Source organism: Lytechinus pictus, chromosome 5, assembly GCF_037042905.1.
Source record: "Lytechinus pictus isolate F3 Inbred chromosome 5, Lp3.0, whole genome shotgun sequence".
In the NCBI taxonomy this organism is placed as follows: Eukaryota; Metazoa; Echinodermata; class Echinoidea; order Temnopleuroida; family Toxopneustidae; genus Lytechinus; species Lytechinus pictus.
In genome coordinates this window covers 2,727,470-2,749,810 of record NC_087249.1, presented here as the reverse complement: position 1 = coordinate 2,749,810, position 22,341 = coordinate 2,727,470, and the positions used below count along the sequence as shown (strand labels likewise).

General features: G+C 33.6%; 1 protein-coding gene across 1 annotated transcript; it reads right to left on the bottom strand.

The window, feature by feature from the left end:
• Positions 1 to 2,198: 2,198 nt before the first annotated feature.
• Positions 2,199 to 21,842, bottom strand: LOC129262579 (alpha-N-acetylgalactosaminide alpha-2,6-sialyltransferase 2-like). The gene is made up of 9 exons (XM_064099617.1): positions 21,663 to 21,842; positions 20,901 to 21,129; positions 20,329 to 20,497; positions 19,536 to 19,716; positions 12,652 to 12,790; positions 11,962 to 12,065; positions 10,828 to 10,911; positions 7,759 to 7,849; positions 2,199 to 6,403 (listed from the first exon to the last, which is right to left on the bottom strand). The coding sequence occupies exons 1-9, from the start codon at positions 21,773 to 21,775 to the stop codon at positions 6,224 to 6,226; spliced, it is 1,290 nt and encodes a 429-aa protein (XP_063955687.1). The 5' UTR covers positions 21,776 to 21,842; the 3' UTR covers positions 2,199 to 6,223.
• Positions 21,843 to 22,341: the final 499 nt, after the last annotated feature.

The window sequence follows — 22,341 nt, the reverse complement described above, 5'->3', positions numbered from 1 at the left end:
CGATACACAAGATTCCATTGCGATTTGCTTTCCTAATATAAATATAAACAGTTGATAAAATTGCAAGCATTGTAAACCGAAAGTGTACCAACAGTACCTCTGCCAATACAACACAAAATTTCATTTGATATTATATGAACTGGTATAAGGACACATAAATACTTATGATTAATATTAGAATATTGGTACTGTTCTAACTTTCTTTATTTTCAGACAAACCAGTACTGATACAAGCAAATTTCTGACATGCTTCAAACTTGGCTTTCAAGTAGTAAAGAAGGGGGGATATTATTTTTCCAATTGATTTTCTTCATCTTTACATTCAGTCAGCTTATTTAAGTGCAATGCAATCTGACACTGTTAAACCAGTGCCGTTGGCTGTATAAGTGATTTGGCCAGATGTGAAAGTCGGGTGCCGTGTGTGCAGTGAAACACAAATTCTACAAAAATCTGTATGCCAATCAAAACATAAAGGTTTTATTTTTTAAGAAAGATGAATTGACTGGATTTTGTGTTCCAAAGCTTAGAATGATTTCAAATAGTATTAATTTTGACATACATGTTTCTCTGAAGTGTTGAATATAATAAAAATAAAATCAGAAATGCTCACCTACAAGACTCAATTTTGGAATAAAGAGATCCATGTAGATATTCATTTGCTTTCTGTAATTGCTTTCAACATCAAACCATTAATCATCCGTTATATTGACAAAATTAATTGTGATAACCTTTTGTCCACAATTATCACAAATAACACCAGCACAAATCAATACTTAATCAATACTTATGAACTCATATGATTAAAAACATAAATCACTATTTAATTGATACTTAAGTCATTAGCACACATTAGTTAAGAAACACAATTTAAAAACAAAGCACAGGAATACAATAAATCAATTTAAAGCATTTAGACCATGTCATCCAATACTGATTTCAATCATCAAAATACTATGCAATATGAATTAAAATAGTACTACTCCTTCCTGTTACACAATTATGACAAAGATAATCACACTTATTAAAATGAATATGAACTGAATGGAAAATCAAAAAAAAATATTACCAACGTTAATTGAATTGAATAAAGGACAAGTCCACCCCAACAAAAAGTTGATTTGAATAAAAAGAGAAAAATCCAACAAGCATAACACTGAAAATTTCATCAAAATTGGATGTAAAATAAGAAAGTTATGACATTTTAAATTTTTGCTTAATTTCACTGAACAGTTTTATGCACATCCTGGCTGGTATGCAAATGAGGAGTCTGTGATGTCATCCACTCACTATTTCTTTTGTATATTATTATATGAAATATGAAATATTCTAATTTTCTCCTCATTGTCAAGTGATACAACGATTAATTCTTCCCTGAACATGTGGAATTAGCATTGTTTAATACTATATGGTTCAGTCAAGTTGGTCCTGATTGTCAAATCTATAAAAAATGAAATATTGTATAATTCAAACAATAAAAAAACAAAAGAAATAGTGAGTGATGGACATCGACTGACTCACCTAGTTGTGCATATCACTGTTTTGTGAAAAATAAGCCAAAGTTTAAAATGTCATAACTTTCTTACTTTACATCCGATTTTGATGAAATTTTCAGCACTCTGCTAGTTTGATTTTCTCCTATTTATTCAAGTCAGCATTTTCCTGGGGTGGACTTGACCTTTAATAGAACATAACTGGCATTCGCCAATATTTTGTCCAAAAAAATACAAAGTAAAACAAAACAATGTGTGATATGGCTGAGGCACTTATGTGTGATACTGAAGATACATTGGTCAATAGTTTGTTTTTCTTTTAATTTTTTCAGCCTTATACCCCACTTTATTATTATAGACCTGAATTGAAGTATGTTCATTATCCTTCAAAAGATCTACATAATGATTAAAAATAATAAAATGTTTAAATTAACAAATTTCAGAGCCTCAAGCCGATATTGAACTTCACAGTGATATTCCTTCATTCCATCATCACCAATTGTTTATTAATAATATGACTTTTGTTTCGAATAAATTATACTAAAATGAAAACTTTTAAATGATTCTATAGAAGGGGTTCCATTCTGCAAATCTATTATTTTCATTTCATATTTAGCTAATCTAACACCATGATCTATTACATAATGAATTCACACCTGTCAACATTTACAAATTACAAACATGTGTGTATTTTTTTTCTTGGGGGGGGGGGGGAGAGGAATATCTTTCCACTCCAACCGTATATATGTGGATGCAAACCCCATTCTTTATGGAAAAACTCTAATGCTCAGTTATGAGAGTTTAATAACTTTGTAAATGAGAAATAAACATTCAAATATCACAATGTAAGAAGACATTTATCATATGTTGAATGACAAGAATATGAGACAAAACTTTAATCATTTTCATTTAGATTTGGTAATCAACTTCCCTTCTTCAAAAATATCAACCAAGTTGCCAGTACTGATACCCAGTTTTAAGTTTAAAAGGCACGCTCATAATACAACGATGCAACCCTAACATTGTTTGCAGAGTCAAATTCAAATTGACAACATCTCAATTTTGTGAAAACATGTTTCATATCCAGCTCTCTAGAAGTCTGGGAGACCAAAGGCCTATGAGACCGAAAATCCCCATCCCTACATCTAGCTCAGGTTTTCATAAACTTGCCTTGATGCTTGGTTGTACATTCCATAACTGACCAATCATATTTCAGATCATTACTAAGCAAGGATATACAATTGTTTATGATGCTGAACATGATGGTCATTGCAGATATATGAGATCACTTGGCTTTCCAAACAGTTTCAGTGGCTTTTTTTCACACATGATATCAAAGAAGACATACTTTGTCTTAAATAACCAATCGTTTAAATATTACATTTATTGGTACAGAGAGAGAGAGAGAGCGCAACACATATTCAACAAAGACTGATGCATTTGAATTAAAAAACAGGAACATACACATATTTTCATTTTAAAATACCTACATAACAATGCATATGCTCTCATCGCAATACAAATGATAAATAGGAATGTACAAGAGAACAAGACATAGGAACCTGGATTTAATGTTTACATACATATGCAAAAGGCTTTCAAGAAGTTTGATTATATTTTTGAATCCCAGCTATTTATATCTATGTAAGAATTTAGGAAAAATAAATCTTCAATTTTACATTGTAGATTAAAATCTTTTGGAATTAAAAAAAAGGGACAATCTTGTTCTGTTAGCATCTTAATATTGATTTGGAATTTCACTTATGACTCAATAAGTCGTAATTATAAATTATAAATAGGCCTCTCAAAAAGGGACATGTCAAAAAGATAACTTGGAAATTCTTGTAATCTTCTCTTAAAGTAACGACACTTAGTAAAATGTAAGAACATGAACGTGTTTATACAATGTGGGATATGAATTCACAGTCTTTTTTTTTACAAACATGCTTCCCTATCGAAAGGAATAGGGGTGGGGAGGGGGTATCTGTTCTAGAAGTAGTCTACCTACATAGCCCTAATTATCATACCAGGGAGCAACTTCATAATTTTCATAAAAAGTTATTGATGACTTTGTGAATAACTAGAGTATAAGGTGCTAACAAGTTAAGCTAACATATTCAGTTCTCAATTGTTATAAAAAGCATGACTTTACTTCAAACAATGTCATTTGATTTATGGAAAACTACATAATTCCCACAAGTAATTTGTATAAATGCTTAGGAAGTTACTTCAACACATTAAATCAACATCTATTGAAACTTCAACTAATGTGATTACAAACTATTGAGCAACCGGGTTAGGTTTCCATATTCCAGCTATTAGCTGTAATGTATGAACAGCTTTGGCAATGACATTATTTGAAGTCATGCATGCTTGGCTGTGAAGAAATTTTCTTAACAATTTCGATTTCAATTACAATACATGAAACACCTCCAGGGCAACGTTTAATGAAACTTGTTGTAATAACAAAGTTGCACGAAATCCTTCATTCTGATTGGCTAATTTGTTTTAGAAATTGTGCATTTGTTATCATAAGAGGTCTTTATGAAACGGGATCCAGGAAGTGAACCATGGTGATGCAATGAGTGAATTTCATTTTGCATCCAACTATTAGGCACTGGTGATGTCAAATATTGATCATATAATATAACTGGGTATCAAATATAAACTTCTTGAAAGTCTTTGCTATAAGCATCAAATCATTCTCCCACAGGAAATTGGTTTTACTACTTATGTAAACAAACATCAATGAGCATAAAACAGATGCATTCATGATCAATCAATAAAACAGAGACAAATTTATGACCAATTAATAAACACGCAACAAACAAATGACAACAAAATATACGACATACAAAGGAGACAACATGTTACACAAGAACACTGGCAGACAGCATTGAAAATCTTAATTAAAACATCATATCTTACATCTTAAATGTAAAAGCACATGGAATGATCAGTGAAAGACAACCAGTACATACATATAAGTGATAGATTTCTCCTCCAAACATTTCACATAGATTTGGCAATATTAATCTTTAAGTACACATCAATTTAAGATTCTTAATTTTTACAATTAAAACAGATTTGCAGCATTATCTAAGACAGAAAGTTGTGATACATCTAAACTCACAAAAAATAGGTGTCCAATAAGAGGGGAAAAAATACCATACTAATTCATTTCCCAATTCAAATTATGACCATAAAGAGGATTCCATGAACATTAATCATCACTAATAACAAAGCATCAGCTGTATTATGTCACAGGAGAATCTTGCAGGAATACATTTATGACAGATGGCATATGACACTTTGATGCCTTAATCTTGCCTTTACTCCGGTGGGTGAAAAAAAATTAATTAACCAATAATAACATTCCCTATTTCAATTTCTAGCGACAAGTTTATAGCATATTGTAATGTCATACAACTAGATATTTACTAGCATACATTCATTATTCATATGATTGGCACAACATTATCCCCTATTGCAGACTTTGGTGACACATAGAATACTTCAATGCCGAACAATTATATTACATTCATAATCATGATTGTTATCACTTTTATTCTTATCATTGACAGTAGTCATTTTTTTAATCTATTGACTTTTTAGATAAGTGTACTGTATACATGGTTAAAACACAAGAGTTAAAATCTACATTGATATAGTAATTCTGTGATTGTCTAAATACAAACCATATTTGCACTGAAAAGAAGTTAATATGCTGTACGTTTATGAAATTTGCTTCTCTCCAAGATGAGCTAGTAATACACCATGAACAATAATTTCAAAAAGTGTTTATGATGTGAATTTCAGAATGCCCATACTGCTTTCAAAAAGTAAACATCAACACAGCCTTTGATGAGCAAGTTGGGACTCTCTTCTACAGGTGAAAACAGATGAAGAATGATCCCCTCTATTGTGTTGGTACGGTCTTGATGCAACTACAGTGGCCCTCTGCATACATCAAATTGCAGTTAAATATCTCTAGGAATTCTAGGAAACCATGTTGGGACACTATGAAGCTGTTGGAACACTTTGACAGGGGATGAAAACATCCGAAGAAGCACTATACATTCAAGGCATCACTGAAACTTGATCACTCTGATCAAAGTGCTAACATCACATAACATGAAGGCTTAGCTAAAGGGTATCCAACATTGGTATCAATGTGACTTGTGTGGAAACAGAAAAAGGAAAAAACAGAATGCTGTGAGTTTGAATGACATTGGACAAGTGATAAGAATGTTATGGATACTTGATCAATGAAATCACTATTATGACTCTTTAAATTCAAAGTGTCATTATAGTCAGTATGTTGTGACAGGATATGACCATAGTATTCTCCCATTGTGTAGTTTTTTTCTATTATTATGGCTCTGTTCCTTTCCCTCAGTGCAACACACTATTGGTCCTCATTGAGCAAAATATCATTATGAGTAAAATTTTATACAAAAATGGCATTTTAGTTATTCTGTGTATTGGAGTAAATTGAATAGTTACACCATTATGACATTACACAATAGTAATAAAATACATAGTCGGCCATTTCAAAACCCCATAGGTAGAGTGATCACGACTTCATAAAATTCATATCTTTCTTATCATTCATTCATTCATTCAAACTTCCACCAATCTGCCTCTGTGATTATCTTCTACTTCGATTGGATTTCCCTGTTTAAAACAATTCTCTCTATTCCTCTCACCATAGCAAGCTGTATTCCATTACACTAGCCTTCTTCAGCAGTCCTCCGGTACAGATTGACAATTCCTTGCTCATCTAAGAACTGCCAAAGCTTATTTTCTGCGTTGTTGTCATGATTTGCAAAATTGACATGCTTTGAATAAGTCTTATCATAGTAATGTTCACTGAAGGCAGAATAGCTCCCTGCAAATCCATATATAGATACCTGATGAATGAAAGAGAATAGAAGATAATCCAGTCAGAAGCCTGTATTCTGAAGGCAGATTTAACGTAGACCATGGTCTAACTCTGTTAAAATTATGGGAAGCTAAAAATGTAAAAATTTCACTTACATTGTATATTTCTTATAATAACTGTGCTCTTGAATGGTGAAGAAAGCTATCTTATATATCCTTCAGTTAAGAATAATTTGAGAGAAAAATGAGCTGATACATTTAAATTCTACTATTAGAGATTTATTCCACGATTGGCTCTCCATAGTAAAACCATGAATTTAAACCAGTTTAAATTAAACCCGATTTCAGAATACAGACCAATGGGTTTGACCTCATGAATACAGAATACTTGATACAGCATATTGCTAGTGTAGTATATACAAATCAGAGATGTTTTTTCGGAGATATTTCTTAATATCTTCTGTTTATTCTGCACTCATCTAAAGGATTTGTTATAAATTACCATTTTAGTATAATTTTCTTGAATAGCAATGACTACATGTACAAGAGGAGGCATTGCATGAAGCTCTATGTAAATGTACATGGTAATAATTACAATGTGTAGAACTTAGAAACACTAAGTATAAGTGCTATATAAGTGTAACTTATTGTTATCTATTTACAAAAGGACTACCAATTACTATGGCAATTCAAATAATATCTGAAGTGCTATTTAATGACACTAACTTAATTAGAATGAATTGTTAAAATGTTGATTATCATTCTCATCATTTAAAAACAATGCACCTCAAAGTCTACATTTTGCCAAAAGTGAAATCATGATACTCTGTTAAATAATCAGGTAAATTTTGTTACCTTTAATTTGGCCAATTTATATTCCAAGCATTTGTTAAGATCCTTATTAATTTTTTTTTTAATTAATGAAAACAACAGGGCCCATTTCACTAACCTTGTGATAATAACAATTGGCAATAACAGTTTAAAGCTTTTAAAATCATTCAGATTAATTTGCTGATGGAAAACTTGTTATAGAAACTGTAATATTGTAACAAGTCTTTGTGAAACAGGACCCCAAAATGATAACAAATTTGAGAAAACTTGTCAAAACATTCACAAAAAATATAATTTAGAAATATCATACTTTCCACCAAAAAAAATATCAGAAATCTGGTATCACCTCATAATACAAATGAGAGAGAGATAATGACATCACATTATATTGCTGTGCTTGATCAATTAACTGATAATAAATCCATGTACTACTAGCATTTTAACTTTTCACATAAGGAACTCACACGTGGCACTTCATAATTTCAATGGACAACAAAATTATGTAAACCAGTAATCACTGAAACACTTGAAGATGATATTGATATGACGTTACCTGATCACACGTATGTAAGGCTGCTAATAGCATGATTGCACCTGTAGTGGGGCGATGGACGTCTTTATGTTGCGCTGTTGAATTTACCCAACTGGAAAAAAATACAAATAAATAATTGATTTAAAGAATTAAACTAATGAAAACTTACAGATAACACTTTCATTATCCTATATGAGCAACGAATGAGTATACAAGGGCCAATGTCTTAAAGATAAATGCCAGTTGTGGTAACGATTTCAAAATGAGTTCGTACAGAATCCAATGAAATGACCACCAAAGTGTCTGTTTGTATAAATTAAAAAATATGCCAAAGGATTCTGAAAGAAATTGTGTAATTGCTGAGAAATTAGCAAATAAGCACGGGATTCGGGTCAAGCGTTGGGCCGACATTCAAAGCAATAATAATACACTGTATCACGTGCGCTTATCTGTGTTGGTTATCTTCAGTGCGAACATTTTTCAGCGTAGATTTCAAGATTTCACAAAGTTCAGTTTATGTAACTGTACCAGATCTAGATCCTCGATGATATAATGACAATTAAGCCTGGTTTTACAGACTTTCTCGTGAAATCAGTGTTTACTGCAACTACTTTCATTTACCTTTAAGCTAGTCTGCAGGAATAGAACCTAATTAAGTACTTCATCACTGCTTTGGTACTGAGAGGAGCCTACAAATTCCAACCTGTTAACAAGCATCAGTACATAATTTCTATTAACCTCCAGTTGTCTGTAAATTGAGACTGAGGTACATATAGGAGGCTAGCTAGTGCCTGAATAAATTTATAATTAGGTATTAGATTGCCCCCACAGCAAAATCACATTATATGCGGTGATGTATTTACAAACAAATTATTTTCAATCACTGTCAGAAACTGTTAACATACTTTTTTTCTTCAGCTAGCTATGTGCAACAGGTGCAATAAATGAGGGAAATGAGAGACATTATTACGATCCCTTCCCAAGTAAAGCTGTAACAGGTGAGTTGAATTAGGGATAATGGGGATCACATCTGGGTTTATGGCCTTACCTATATGATTTAGAACATTTCAAGGCAGATTATATCAAAGGTAAAGGAGAGTACATGTATATGCTTTTCACATTGCATTTCCTTAACCCCGGACTATCCTTAACCCCATACTATCTTTTTTTTTATTCACACTGTCTTTCTTAACCCCATACTATCTGCTTAGCCGGGGTTAACGCCTTAACCCCCGGACTATCCCACAGCTCATGAATATTGATGATTTTACCATACAGAGCGTGATTAACGTGCAATTTCGACTTCTGTGATTGGCTTTTGCTTAGCCCCACATTTCCTTAGCCCGATTTTGTTTCACACTGCATCTCTTAGCACCGTAATTATGGTGCTAGCACCACAATACGCCGGCTAACCCTGCTTTTTTGCAGGGCCAGATAGTACCGTACTATTTACCGTGCTAGCTCACTTTGCTAAAACGTAGTGTGAAAACGAAGTGGGCTAAGCTTAACCCCGGGAAATTCCCCTTAGCCCCACCAATTTCCAGGGGGTTAAGGAAAAAAAGTACAGTGTGAAAAGCATAGTAGTTGCAGCTAACTATTGTTTCATGAGAAAGCTTTTAAAATCAAGGTTAAATGCCACAATATTATCACAGATCTAGATCTGGTACATTGAAATAAACTTATTTATGTGAAATCATGAAATCTTAGCTGAAAACCAATAATTCTGATGATCACTGACACAAAAAGGCATATGTGGGACAGTGTATCAATATTGTAAAAAAAACCCAACATTTTACGGAACATTTCATGGAATTTCGTGCTTATTTTGCTCATTTCTCAGCAATTACACATATTTTTTTCCAGAGCTGTTTGGCACATATTTTTATTTATGCATACAAACATTTGGATGGTCATTTTATTGCATTCTGTTCGAACTTATTTTGAGATCATTACCGCAACTGGTATTTATTTTTACTATATTATAAGAACTAATATTTCTTGAAATACTGTTAATGGCTTGCCATGCTAAAGCCAGGGTAATAGCATCAAACTACCTTGGGAAGCACCTAGAGATGTTATATGATACATGATATGCACTATACAAGGACTGGATATTATTATTAATACTATATCATGGGCCCAACATCATCTATTCATGGGTCTTATGAGAGAAGGCTTCTGATTGGTCAATTACCCTCTTTTTGCAATTACGTAATCTGCTATATGGCCACGATCATGGCATATACGAGCAATTTCTGCACGGTAGCTTGTGTACAAAACCTCATAGGATGATGTATCGATCGATACCTTGAAGAAAACAATTCTGCTATATTTTTCATTACAATAAATAGATATTTATTTGCTATTTGTGTTGTACAACACCTCGGAATTTAGCAAAATATGAAGAAAAAATATTGAGTTTTCTTCTGCATTAATCTATGAAAAAGGAGCAAAAAAAATGGAAAGAGAAAAGCGAAATCCCACAAGCGCACATATCTAGGGCAACTGCAGTGCGCAACTAGCCAGCAGGACATACGCGTCCTTCATTTTCACTGAGCACAATGAAATGAATGGCATTGTGACGTCACCTCCTAAAGCCGTGCAACGGTACATTTTGTAGTTCAGGTAAGTTCGGATATATTTTGATACAAAGTTGACCATAAACTTGGTTAATCACCAATAAATTACCAAAGGGATTATGATACCTACAGAAGTTAACAGGATACCTGAATAATAATAGTAATAATGGTGGCCCTTCTTTTAAAGCGCACATATCCATCGGGCATGATGCTCATGGCGATATGGATAATCATAAAATTTAAAAAGGACATAAATACAAATTGTCTTACATTTCATAATCAAACTTGTACAAACTTTCAAAGTTAATGATACAGAGCTAAAAACTGGGGGAAATTTTAGACAGATATGACTTTTGGTTTGATTTGGTTTTTTAATCAAATAATAAAAATAAGAATGTTATGCTTGATTAATACAAAATATAATATAACATAAACATCTACATGTATGAATCACACATCAAAGATACAGAAACTATATATACATACATTTTGAAAAATGAAACACACTTACTTTAATTTAATATATCTCTCAAAATCTGGATGCAGAACTTTGATATTATCAGCAGTCAATGGCTTAGGAAAGGCAGGAGGACCTCTTGCAAAGTAAAAATAATATCACAAAATATTCTTATTTTCAGGTAAAATGTCAAATTATCTTTCATATCTAAATTGGGGCTATCAAATTGGGGATTTTGTATTTAACAATGACATACACAGCTGTTTGCTCACAAGTAAATAAATCCATGTGCCATCATGTGTGGTTTAACAACACCTGTATCATCATCAGTGTGTACCCATAAATCACGCAATCACACTGAAAATTGGTACTCACCTTGCCCTTTAACTAATCTTCAAAATTGTCATTTATTTCTTGAACATGCATATCAATATACTTTTTTATTCTAACCCACTAATTGTAGTTTCGAATTTGCTCCTTTTTGTGTAGAAATCCTTTAAGGTATTCTAAGCAGAAGTACTTTTAAAATAAAAAGCGATATCAAATAGATTTCTTATGTAATTCTTTGATTTTTACCTTTTGTTTTTCACTGCTTTTTTAAATGAAATTTGTCAGTGACAAATATGAATAGCATAAAATCAGGCAATTTGAATAAGTGATAGAAAAAATATTCATACATTTTATACATAAATCATGTTTTGGGGCAATTTTGATCCGGCACGTACATACAACATTATGCATATCTTTGGAACTGCGTACCAAGGCATCCGAAAATTGGTCTTAAAAGATGTGGCAGACGCAAAAGAAAATAGTGTGGCAAAACATTGCAAATATATTTCTCCAAATGCCGGGGGGGGGGGGGCTTCCCCCCCTCCTAGTCAGGGTTATAATAACATGCTTTTTCTTTTGTATTCAATTACTGTGTTACATGGTAAACGCTAAACACAACTAAAGGCCCGGTGCCCGAGGGCTGCAAAACTGTTGGAATGTTAGACCTTCAACGTATAAGAAAAGCCAAAGAAAGTTGGCACAAGGCACTAAAATTCCAGAAAGAGTACCGGTACATGATTTTTTATTATGTGAAAAAATAAAATTGAATATGAGCAAAAGTTAGTCATATTTTTAAAAGCTTCTAGCAAAAATGAATTCAAAATATGAGAAAAAAAATCCCTAGCATAAGAAGCTTACCTATGGTATTTGCCTGTGCTTTTAGGTAAAGGTTTTCCAGACAATGCAGCAGATAGAAAGGTGTAAGTCCAGTCAGAATCAGCAAAGAATAGGTAACGAAGATTCTACGGAATGATGAAAAGATTTGAAACTATTTATACTGAACAACAAACAAAACGAGATGGATTATGTGAACAGTAGAAATTTATGCCTTCTAAATGAGCATTGTTACTTTGAGCACCCAAATGATTGCTAACCCTCCAAAATACCACATTTTAAGTTGATCCCTCAAACAGTTCTTTGGTTGACCACAAGAAAGAGATTATTTCATTGCATATAATGACCTTTGTAATCTTTGAACTTTGACCTCATGACCCTCAAATCAACTAAGATTATCATCCTTCCAAGATGCATAATGAATGAGCCAAGAACTCCCAATGTTGAACATTTATTTGGTCATAGCACAAGATGTAGTGATCACTGTGACATTTGACCTTGGTACTCCAAAAGATGATTGTCACTCCTAAATGCATTCAGTACTTAGAGTAAGTTTGAAGTTGATCCCTCAAACAGTTCTTCATTAAAAGTATCAAGAGAACAGAAATGAGATGGAAGGACCATGGAAGGACAGACACACAACATGTTTTATACCTCTACCTTCCTCATATTTTCTTCCCCTCAACTCTTTCACTTTACACCCCTATTGCTTACCTCATCTCCTTTTGGTATTTCAAATCCAGTCCTGTGTCTCAGTGCCAATGTGTTGTGGAGTGTGACCATGGTAAAACAATAAAAGGATGTCTTCTTACCTACATCATTCTCAAACCCTTTTGTCACTGCTGCATTTACTCTATAATGAAAAAAGTGAAATGAAACAAGGACAACAAATTGTAAATATCATTTCATTTCACTTCATTTATCGATTTCTGCAACTTTTTCATGAGCAAATTAATAAATCAACATACAACAGAGAATGTAACAAAACATTTTTGTATCAAAGAGATATTTGAAGAAAAAAAAGTATCTTTAATTATACAGGAAAATAATGAACAAAGTAATATTTTCTATAACATATCAATTAAAATGGTTGTAGGGGTTGCCACTATATTAAGCTTAGCTTGACTGTGCACCTGTGTTTTCATCATGGATATCTAAAAATAATTGAACGTCAGTATTCTTCCATCAATTCATCATCATCATCATCATCCTTCTCCTCCTCATCAAATTATTAGATTAATCAAGTACTAAAATATGCTTAAGAAATCATAAAACGGGTTCAAGGATGTTGCCAATAGTGAGTGCATAATCAGGTCATAAGTGCTCTCCCAGCTATGCATTTTCGGTGCTTCGTTTTACACATAGTGCATAAAAACTGAGAAGCTATCTGAAATATGTGCAAAATATGGATTCTTTCAAAGAAAAGGCTATGGCAAGGATTTTAATCGGCTTACTTTCAATAGGCACTCATACTAGATACGCCTGTCATGTCATTATAGAAAGCAGGTGTCATCTTTTCATCCATGCAATCCTCAAAAATTTGGAGAGATTCGAACAACTTTTCCACTACAAATTTATACTGCCGACCCATTTTATAAAACAAATAATGCACATTTTCAAATTTGTGATGTTAGGGACAATGCAGACATTTCAGTTATTCACAATAAAATGCAAAAGCAATCGGAGAAAACCCTCGAATGCAGCGCATCTCTACAAAACACACTAATAAATGTGCATTATATGTGTAATATACCCTCCTCTTTTTCTCTAGCAACTGCCCTGTCAGTGTCTTTTTTGACAGGCATGGTACACTTATGCACTATAATTACTTCATTCAAAATCATTGTTTTAACAGGAGAGAAAAAAATCATTATATTTCCCCTTTTATGTAGCACTTAATTGTAAGATTTGAAGCCTTTTACAGATGATGATGATTTGTTTCAACAATAATGAGCAATCATGAGTACAAACACGTACACGTACACATTCAATCACAATTTTGACATTTGAGAATTGAGCAAATCTTACGATTTCAGCATTATAGATAAACAAAAATGATCGCAGAACAGCTCTTTAAATAAAGTGTGTTTGACTGGAGTAGGGGGTACTTTAGATATATAAAATAACATTGGCAATTTGGTTTTAATAGCAGATTATCTCAAGTGGTAGGGCCAATTCTCCTCTTTTTTTTCCCCCTTTATTATCAGTACAAAAATAATTTCATAATACAGATAAAAATTAATTACAGGCATTTATTTTGCACCATCTATCTAAAATCAATATATTCCGAGGCGCATTGTTATTATTCATAAGCACTTTTCGCTCAACGAGGGAAACAGACTTCTACGTCGCTAGTTGATTTTGAAAGAGACTTTTAGCCCTGTCGTAAAAAACTGTCCTGCAACGCAATTTGTATGACGTGAAAATTTTTACTTTCGCAACCGCAATGGGGACATTAGATCTGCGGCTTGTGTGCAAAATTCTAGTTGCTACTATGGTAAAAATGACATCTCAGATTTGGGACGATTTTTTAGAGCCACATGATAGTCATCGTATAGCTCGAGAGCGTCTCTGTAATATGGAAGCAACAGTCAATCAGGGCACCTCTAAATAGATTCTTATATTATTGCACTCAGTCTGTACAGGGATCCTATGCCCACAAATAAATTCTTGATTTTCCCATTAACAAAAGAATTTCATCAAAATAAAGGTCTATAATGGATTCAGGTTTTGAAAATAAATAGAATCTGATAATCATCACCACCTCGGTATAATTTCCTAACAATGCAGGGTGCGACATAAGCGCTTGCCCGATTGCCCGGGGCAAGTAAAAGTTAGAGTCGGGCAAGTGTTTTGAAGCAAAGACAAAAACTGCTTGCCTGAATCGGGCAAGCAAAATTCTCCTATGGAAATTATATTTCAGAAAGATTCCCCAGATTTCACCATCAAAATATAGAAAAGAAAAAGAGACAAAAAAAGCAATATCATTAATTTCTTCTTTCAAAAAGTTTATAATTCGAATTGCAAAATTTGCGTCATTTTCTGCAATAAACACACAGCTCAGAGACGTACACACACACACAGAATCAATGGCTGTCTAGCATACCTAGCTAGCTAGCGCCTAGTCCACGTTTCTACGGAGTACGGTGCTGCACGAACGAAGTTTGCTCTGGAAGAAATCTCCCACAGAAGTGACAGAACTGTCAAAATTCACATTTCTTACCAATGAAAATTCTTGTAATGTCCATATCTCCTAAAAATTGGGTTAGCTCTGTCATTTGTAAGCAGTAAAAGGAGAAATTTTCACTTCTGTTATGCTTAAAAAAGATCGGGTTTCAAATGATCGTCTGTATCGCACACACACTGAAATACCTTGTTTGACAGTCCCACATATGCATTTGTGTGTATGTTGATAAACGTGGTTTCTTTCGTAACTATTTTTTAGCCAAGGAAATTGATAAATTTTCTTCTTTATTTATGACTGGATAGTTTGAGCTTTCTTCCTCTCTATTTTCTTTCTTTCTGCCTATCTTTCCTTCTTTTTAATCTCTCTTTATTTCTTCAAATTTCCTTCCTTTTGTTCATTTTTTCTGTTACTATATCTGTCTTTCTTTTTGTCATTCTTTTCTTTCTATCTTTTTTCTTTCTTCCATCCAACCTTTGGTCACCTCTTTCTTTAATCCTTCCTTCTTTTTCCCCTTCCTTTCATTCTTTCCTACTGTCTTCCTTCCGTCCATCCATTCTTTACCTTTTCTTCCTTTCTTCATCCCTTTCATTCTTTCTTTCCTTCATTCCTTCCTTTCTTTTTGTCTTTCATTCTTTCTTTCTCCTTCCTTCCTTTCTTTCCTTCTTTCATTCTTTCTGTTTTTCTTTATTTCTGTCTTTCGTTCTATTGATCTTTCTTTTTTCCATCCATCCTTTCTTTTCTTTCTTATTTTTTCTTTCTGCCTTCCTTCATCTCTTTCCTTCATTCCTTCCTTCATTTCTTTCTGTCTTTCGTTGTATCTTTTTTTTCCTTCCTTCCATCTATCCTTATACCTTTTCTTTCTTCCTATCTTTCTTCTTTCCTTTCTCTCATTTTCTTTCTTTCTCTTTTCCTTTCTTCCATCAATCTTTTACCTTTTCTTTCTTCCTTTCTTTCTTTTTACCTTTTTTCTTTCTTTTTCTTTTTTATTTGGTCCTTTCTTTCCTTCCTTTCTCTTCCCCTCAAGTTTTTTTCTATTTTTTTTTCTTTCCTTCCTTCTTTCTTTCTTTCCTTCTTTCTTTCTGATTTTCTTTTTTTTGTCTTTTGTTTTGATCTTTCTTTTTTTTCCATCCATCCTTTCGTTTCTTCCTTATTGTTTCTTTCTGCCTTCCTTCACCTCTTTCCTTCATTCCTTCCTTCATGTCTTTATGTCTTTCGTTGTATCTTTCTTTTCTTTTTTTCTTTATTTTCCTTCCTTCCATCTATCCTTATACCTTTTCTTTCTTCCTTTATTTCTTCGTCCTTTTTGTCTTTCTTACTTTTTTTTCTTTCATTCTCTCCCCCTCTCTTATTTTTTTTTCTCTGGTTATTTTCAGTGATTTCCCCTTTTTTTATTGTGTGTCCTAGTCCCCTCCAAAATATATGGAAAATATATGAGATTAGGAAATTTATTAAAGAGCATATTTACCATTTATTTTGTCATGATGTTCAAGATAAAAATCATTAAAAAAAGAAATACAACTACAAGGTACATCAGTAGTCATGTTGAAAAATGTATTTTTAAAGCCGTCAATGGTATGGTATGTAAAACTATAAGGCTATAACTTGTTTTGTAGCAATAACACTTTGTTTTGAAGGATTTTTTCGGGCAAGTGAAATCTATATTCGGGCAAGTATTTTCCAACTATTTGAAAATTTACTTGCCCGACTGGGCAAGTGCTTCAAAAAAGTTATGTAGCACCCTGCAATGTAAGAATAATTTGAAATCTAATCCCCCATTTCAGGGGAAAGTAAAACATAATGTCCATGGGGCATACATGTCCTTCACTCTTACCGTGTTTACACTTAATCGGCATTTGGATTGCGTTTACACGTTCTTACAGCTTGTGGTTCAGAACCGCGAGCCGATGCAAAAATCTGAAATGATACGCATACCTACAATATACGTCATAATAAAGACAACGCTGGATCAGTGCGCTTACAATTACGTCACAATGGTAAAGTAATTGAAATGCGCACAAATTGCCGGTGCAGAATCGGCTTTCTGTTTACACGTAGTAAAAAAGCCGATTCTGCATCGGCTCGCGGTATAGAACCTACTACTTTGGTGGTGCAAATTGCCGGTTCTGAACCGCGAGCCGATTCAAGTTGCTCGCGTTTACACGCTATGAAAAAGCCGATGCTGAATCGGCTCGCGGTTCAGAACCGCGAGCCGATTCAAATGCCGATTAAGTGTAAACACGGTATATGTGTGCAAAATTACTTGATGTTTGTGTAGGAGCCAGTAACAAAAAATAATTTTAAAAAAAATCTGGATAGATTTCAGACGGACTTTGCTGTGCACATATAAATGCTTTAGCTGGAGGGGTGAATATGACCAATGGATTTATTTGCCAGCGATCCACCAATAATCCATTTTCGATGCAATATCGATTCGATGGACTATATATATACCTAAGCCGTAATTAAGTATTATATTTTTTTCTCCTTTAATATGTACTCAATTTGTTAGAAGAACCACTTTCTTATCCATGCCATAATACACCATGTAGGCCTAGCGCTTCTCATGACTAGCCCAGGGGGGTCCCGGGGTGAAGGCGGGCATGCTGGGCTGAGCAGTCGTATGTCAAAGTACAAGAGTTTCTCATGTCACTTGTGAAGTAGTTATGGCATGCATGTATCGCATGCAGTGACCTAGACATGTTGTTGCCGTAGTTATGGAAGATAAAACTCCGGATTATTACCCCAGCTTTAGCTCAAGCAGCCTTCCAGCGCTAAGTGCATTTTAAGGAATTAATCCTGCTGGGTCCCCATTCACCTCACCTGGGTTGCGTACAGCACAACGTGGGTAAATTTTTTGCTGAAGGAAAACACGCTGAGGCTGGGATTTGAACCCATATCCCTCTGATTGAGAGACAAAAGTCGTAACCAGTAGACCATGATGCCCCATGATAAAATGTTTTTATTGATTTGTACGAATGCTCATGTCCAAATGGGGAAATTTATATTTTGATTTTACAGATTCTGACAACAAGTGCAGCACCTTTGGTAGTCTTGCCTGCATTACACGATTAAATATAGCAGCAGTGCTAACTTTGAAAAAATCTATAGATTTTTCATAAAAAACACCATTCAAAATAATATGTTCATTGACCCTAAATGACATTTGACCTTGATCATGTGACCAAAGACTTGTGCAAGTTGATCAGTGATGTTTGATTACCCCTGTGTACACATTTCATTAACTACATAGGAATAAAATAGCTAGAGATGTAGAAATTGTTGAAGAGTTAAATACATATTGCTCGTTCAAAGTTGAACAAATCAGTCACTTCTAAACTTACTTCACATTTTGGAATCCTTGTAATAAATCCAACAAATGCTAATGAAATAATAAATATTGTAACTAAGCTCAAAAGTACTAATAGTACAGGTTTTGATGATGTTTGTACTAATTTAGTCAAAAAGGTTATCCAACTTAATATAGCTGATCCACTAGTTCATATCATAAATTTATCTTTTTGTTCTGGTAAAGTCCCTAACAAAATGAAGATAGGTAAAATAATCCCTGTACACAAAAAAGGTGATAAACATCTCTTTTCGAATTACAGACCAATAACTTTACTACCTTGTTTTTCGAAAATATTATAAAAAATTGTATACAATAGAACACTTTGTTATTTAAACAAAAACGAATTTCTAAATAATGCCCAATATGGATTCAGACCAGGACACTCATGTGAACATTTAACAATTTAACAAATATCCCATTAAGGCTGAAGTTCATTGACCTTAAATGACCTTTGACCTTGGTCAGGTGACCTAAAACTCATGCAGGATGTTCACTGATACTTGATTACTCTTATGTCTAAGTTTCATGAACTAGGTCCATATAAGACTGATGACATTTCAAAAACTTAACCTTAGGTTAGGATTTCAATGTTGATGCCGCCGCCGCCAGTAATTAATAATTAACAATGAGTACAAATACTGTGGTTCACATTCAATCACAATTTTCAGATTTTGACATTCAAGAATTGAGCAAATACTACAATTGCAGACTAAACATAAATGTTCACCGGCACAGCTGTTAAAATAGTGTATGTTTGGCAGGAGTAAGGAGCAATTTAGATACATGTATAAAGAGATAGGGAGTAATTTCTGGGAAATTCTTTAAACCAAGGTTTTTATTCTCATATGCTATACAATGTATTGCCCTATTTCTCATGTTCTACCAGAATCACATGTATATACAATCAGTTAGTTGTAAGTTTGATATAATTCATTTGAAGTCCACCATCTCGACTGAAATCTATCTTTTCTGAGGAAAAATATATTTTCCTATATATGTACACATCTATACACATATATAGCATAATTATAGTTTTCATAGATTCTACAAGATTTTGCTTACCTGAATACATAATCATGAGCATCTATTTCTGCTCCTTTCCCCGAACCCTTGAGAATACCTCCATTGCCAATGATAGCACATGTTGTGCAATCTCTTGATTGACCTTTGACCTTCCGTAACCTGTCATCAAACATGTACTGATTGTTGGGAGAATTGAGCTGTCCAACCATGCTACGAACATCTGGAAGATATCAAGATTATGAACGTAAGGGAATGAACAAGAGAGAGAGAGATGAGAAAGGTGGAAGGAGAGAAAACAAGAAAGAGAAACAAAATAGAGAGATACATGTAGATGGAAAAGACAGAAATAGAGAGAGGAAAAGAAGGAGAATGAGGTAGTGGCAGACGAGAGAAATGAGATGAGAGAAGGTGACAAGACAGAGCAAAAGAGAGATAGATGGAAAGAAAGAGAGAGGTGACGGGAGAGAAGACAAGAATGAGAAGCAAGATAGAAAGAGAAAGAGGGACAAAGAAGAGAGAGAGAGTGAGAGAGAATCACATACCAATACATCACAAGTATTATTGTTCTGTATCTAGACAAGGCTAACAAAGTGGCTTTTGTTAAGCATTCAATGAATAATCTCATACATGAAAATCAAAATGTAACAAGCATCTAATAATTAGCAATCTATACTATTATATCATTTTTTAAGAAAAAATGTCTTGATCGCTGGATTCTCATCAGATAGCTTTGAATGGAATTTTCAATAAAACAAGTACCAACTATAATCATTAACTAGCAAAACAAATAAAAATTACCAAAGACCACTTTTCTATAGCAGGGTTTACATACCAGTATAATTCATATTTCTCCATCCATTGATTCCCTTATATTGAGTAAGTCTTCTGTACTCGCTGGCATTAAAGTGTTTATCCCACATGAGGATTGGTATATCAGGAATAAACTTGGATCGAATCTTAGGATTATCCAACATCTTCTTCCGCACTGAGGTAGGACATTTCTAGAGATGAGGAGAAAACAGGAAATCAATGTCGTCAGGAGGGGGCGAATAAACAAATCAAAATTGATTTTAACAAGTGGTGTTTCTTCTTTGAAAAGACAGAGATTCTATGAAGTGTTGAACTCAAAACTTTTTTAATCAGAATCCAGAATTATAGAATAGAATACAACTGATTGCATGTGTTATGAATCAATATAAAGTTCTATCTAAAAAGTAATATATGAACTGATCAGCACCTGAATTGGGTTGTGTTCTAACTATCACATGAAGCCATTAGGCTGGCTGAGTGCAATGGAATGAACAAAGCCTCAATGAGAGAGGATAGTTCATGAATAGAAGTGAACAATTCACAGTACCATATTCCATTCTACTGAACAAAATCTTCAAGTTATCATTGACTCACAATGTACTTTTCAAACTGGTCGTCATGGCGATATTTTTTCTCTTCAATGAGCATTTTAGCAATGGGTAACTCTGGAGCTTGGCTGTAATCTTGGTCTTGGATATCATCTAAGTTTGACCTGAAGAATGACCCATTGACTGAGGTTCTCTCCATGTCTCCAAGCTCTGCCTCCGTCTTTGTGCCTCGTAACATGTTTGATAAGATGGGTAGGATCTTATCCTTGGAGTATCTTGGGATTATAAAACAACAGAAGTTTTAATGACAATTTGACTTTTCATTTAATTGCAATTTGTCAAATTTTATGTTTTCATTTTGTGTCAAAGCTAAATGTCTCAACATAATTTTGTATGAATATTCTTTTACAGTAAATCACAAGATTTGGCACAAGTAGTGCAGGACCCTGAATTATAAAACTTGCGAAAATATTGCAAAAGGGAATCTGTTGTTATAAGCTACTGAAATAATAAAATTATATTGCAAAAAGTTAATTACATCATATAGAATTGCATTATCCATCATTGAAAAAAAAATGACAAAACCCAGAAAAGGGTGACTCAGATACGATCCACACATCATCTTCAGATAAGAGCGTTTCATGAAAGGACATGTTGGATGTTTTATCCAACAAGTCCTATTTTTAGTAACAGTGCTTTTAGCCAAACAAAATCAAGGAAAGCTGTTAGATCTGAAAACTTGTCAGACAAAAAAATGTTAATGAAATGCTCCTCATGATCATGAGTCCAGACTTGAAAGTGGTCTTACCTGCCAATGTTTCTACTATGCGCACTGACAGTCCTCTGCATGATGTTAATACTTGTATCATTGATGATCAGGATAAGGATTAAACCCAACACACACAATGCCAAACATACCATGAACCAATTCTTTCCATGCTGTAACCTAATGGTATTCACAAAGAGAGAAAAAAAAACATTTAAATAGAAAATGTCATTTCATGTGATCAATATCTAAAATTCCTCTGTCATGAAAGTAAGGCAGTATATGGATTTATACAATTTAGCTGTAGGTATTAAAATTAAATTCAAAGTTTTGGTAAAGCTGTGAATTGCATCTTTCAAATCCCCCAGAAGCGGAGCTACTGTTATTAATGTACATGTATTTCATTTGACAATGATTCATGGAAATTAAATTTATGCTCGAGGGACATTCAACCCAAATAAACAATATTTTAGAGAAAAAGCTAAAAGAGACAAAACCAGACAACATCAGCAGAAAAGAATCTTGAAAGGTTGTATTATCCCCATGACCTAAAGCATGATCACATTGCATTTGAAATCATAAATGTACAGAAAGTTTGAATAAATTGTAAATATGAAGTGTATCTTTTCATGTTCCCCCCCCCCCTTTGACTTTCTTCCCTCGATGAATAATTTATTTGATCCTCTTTAAAAATAAATCATTTTATTACAAAGGTTATGTT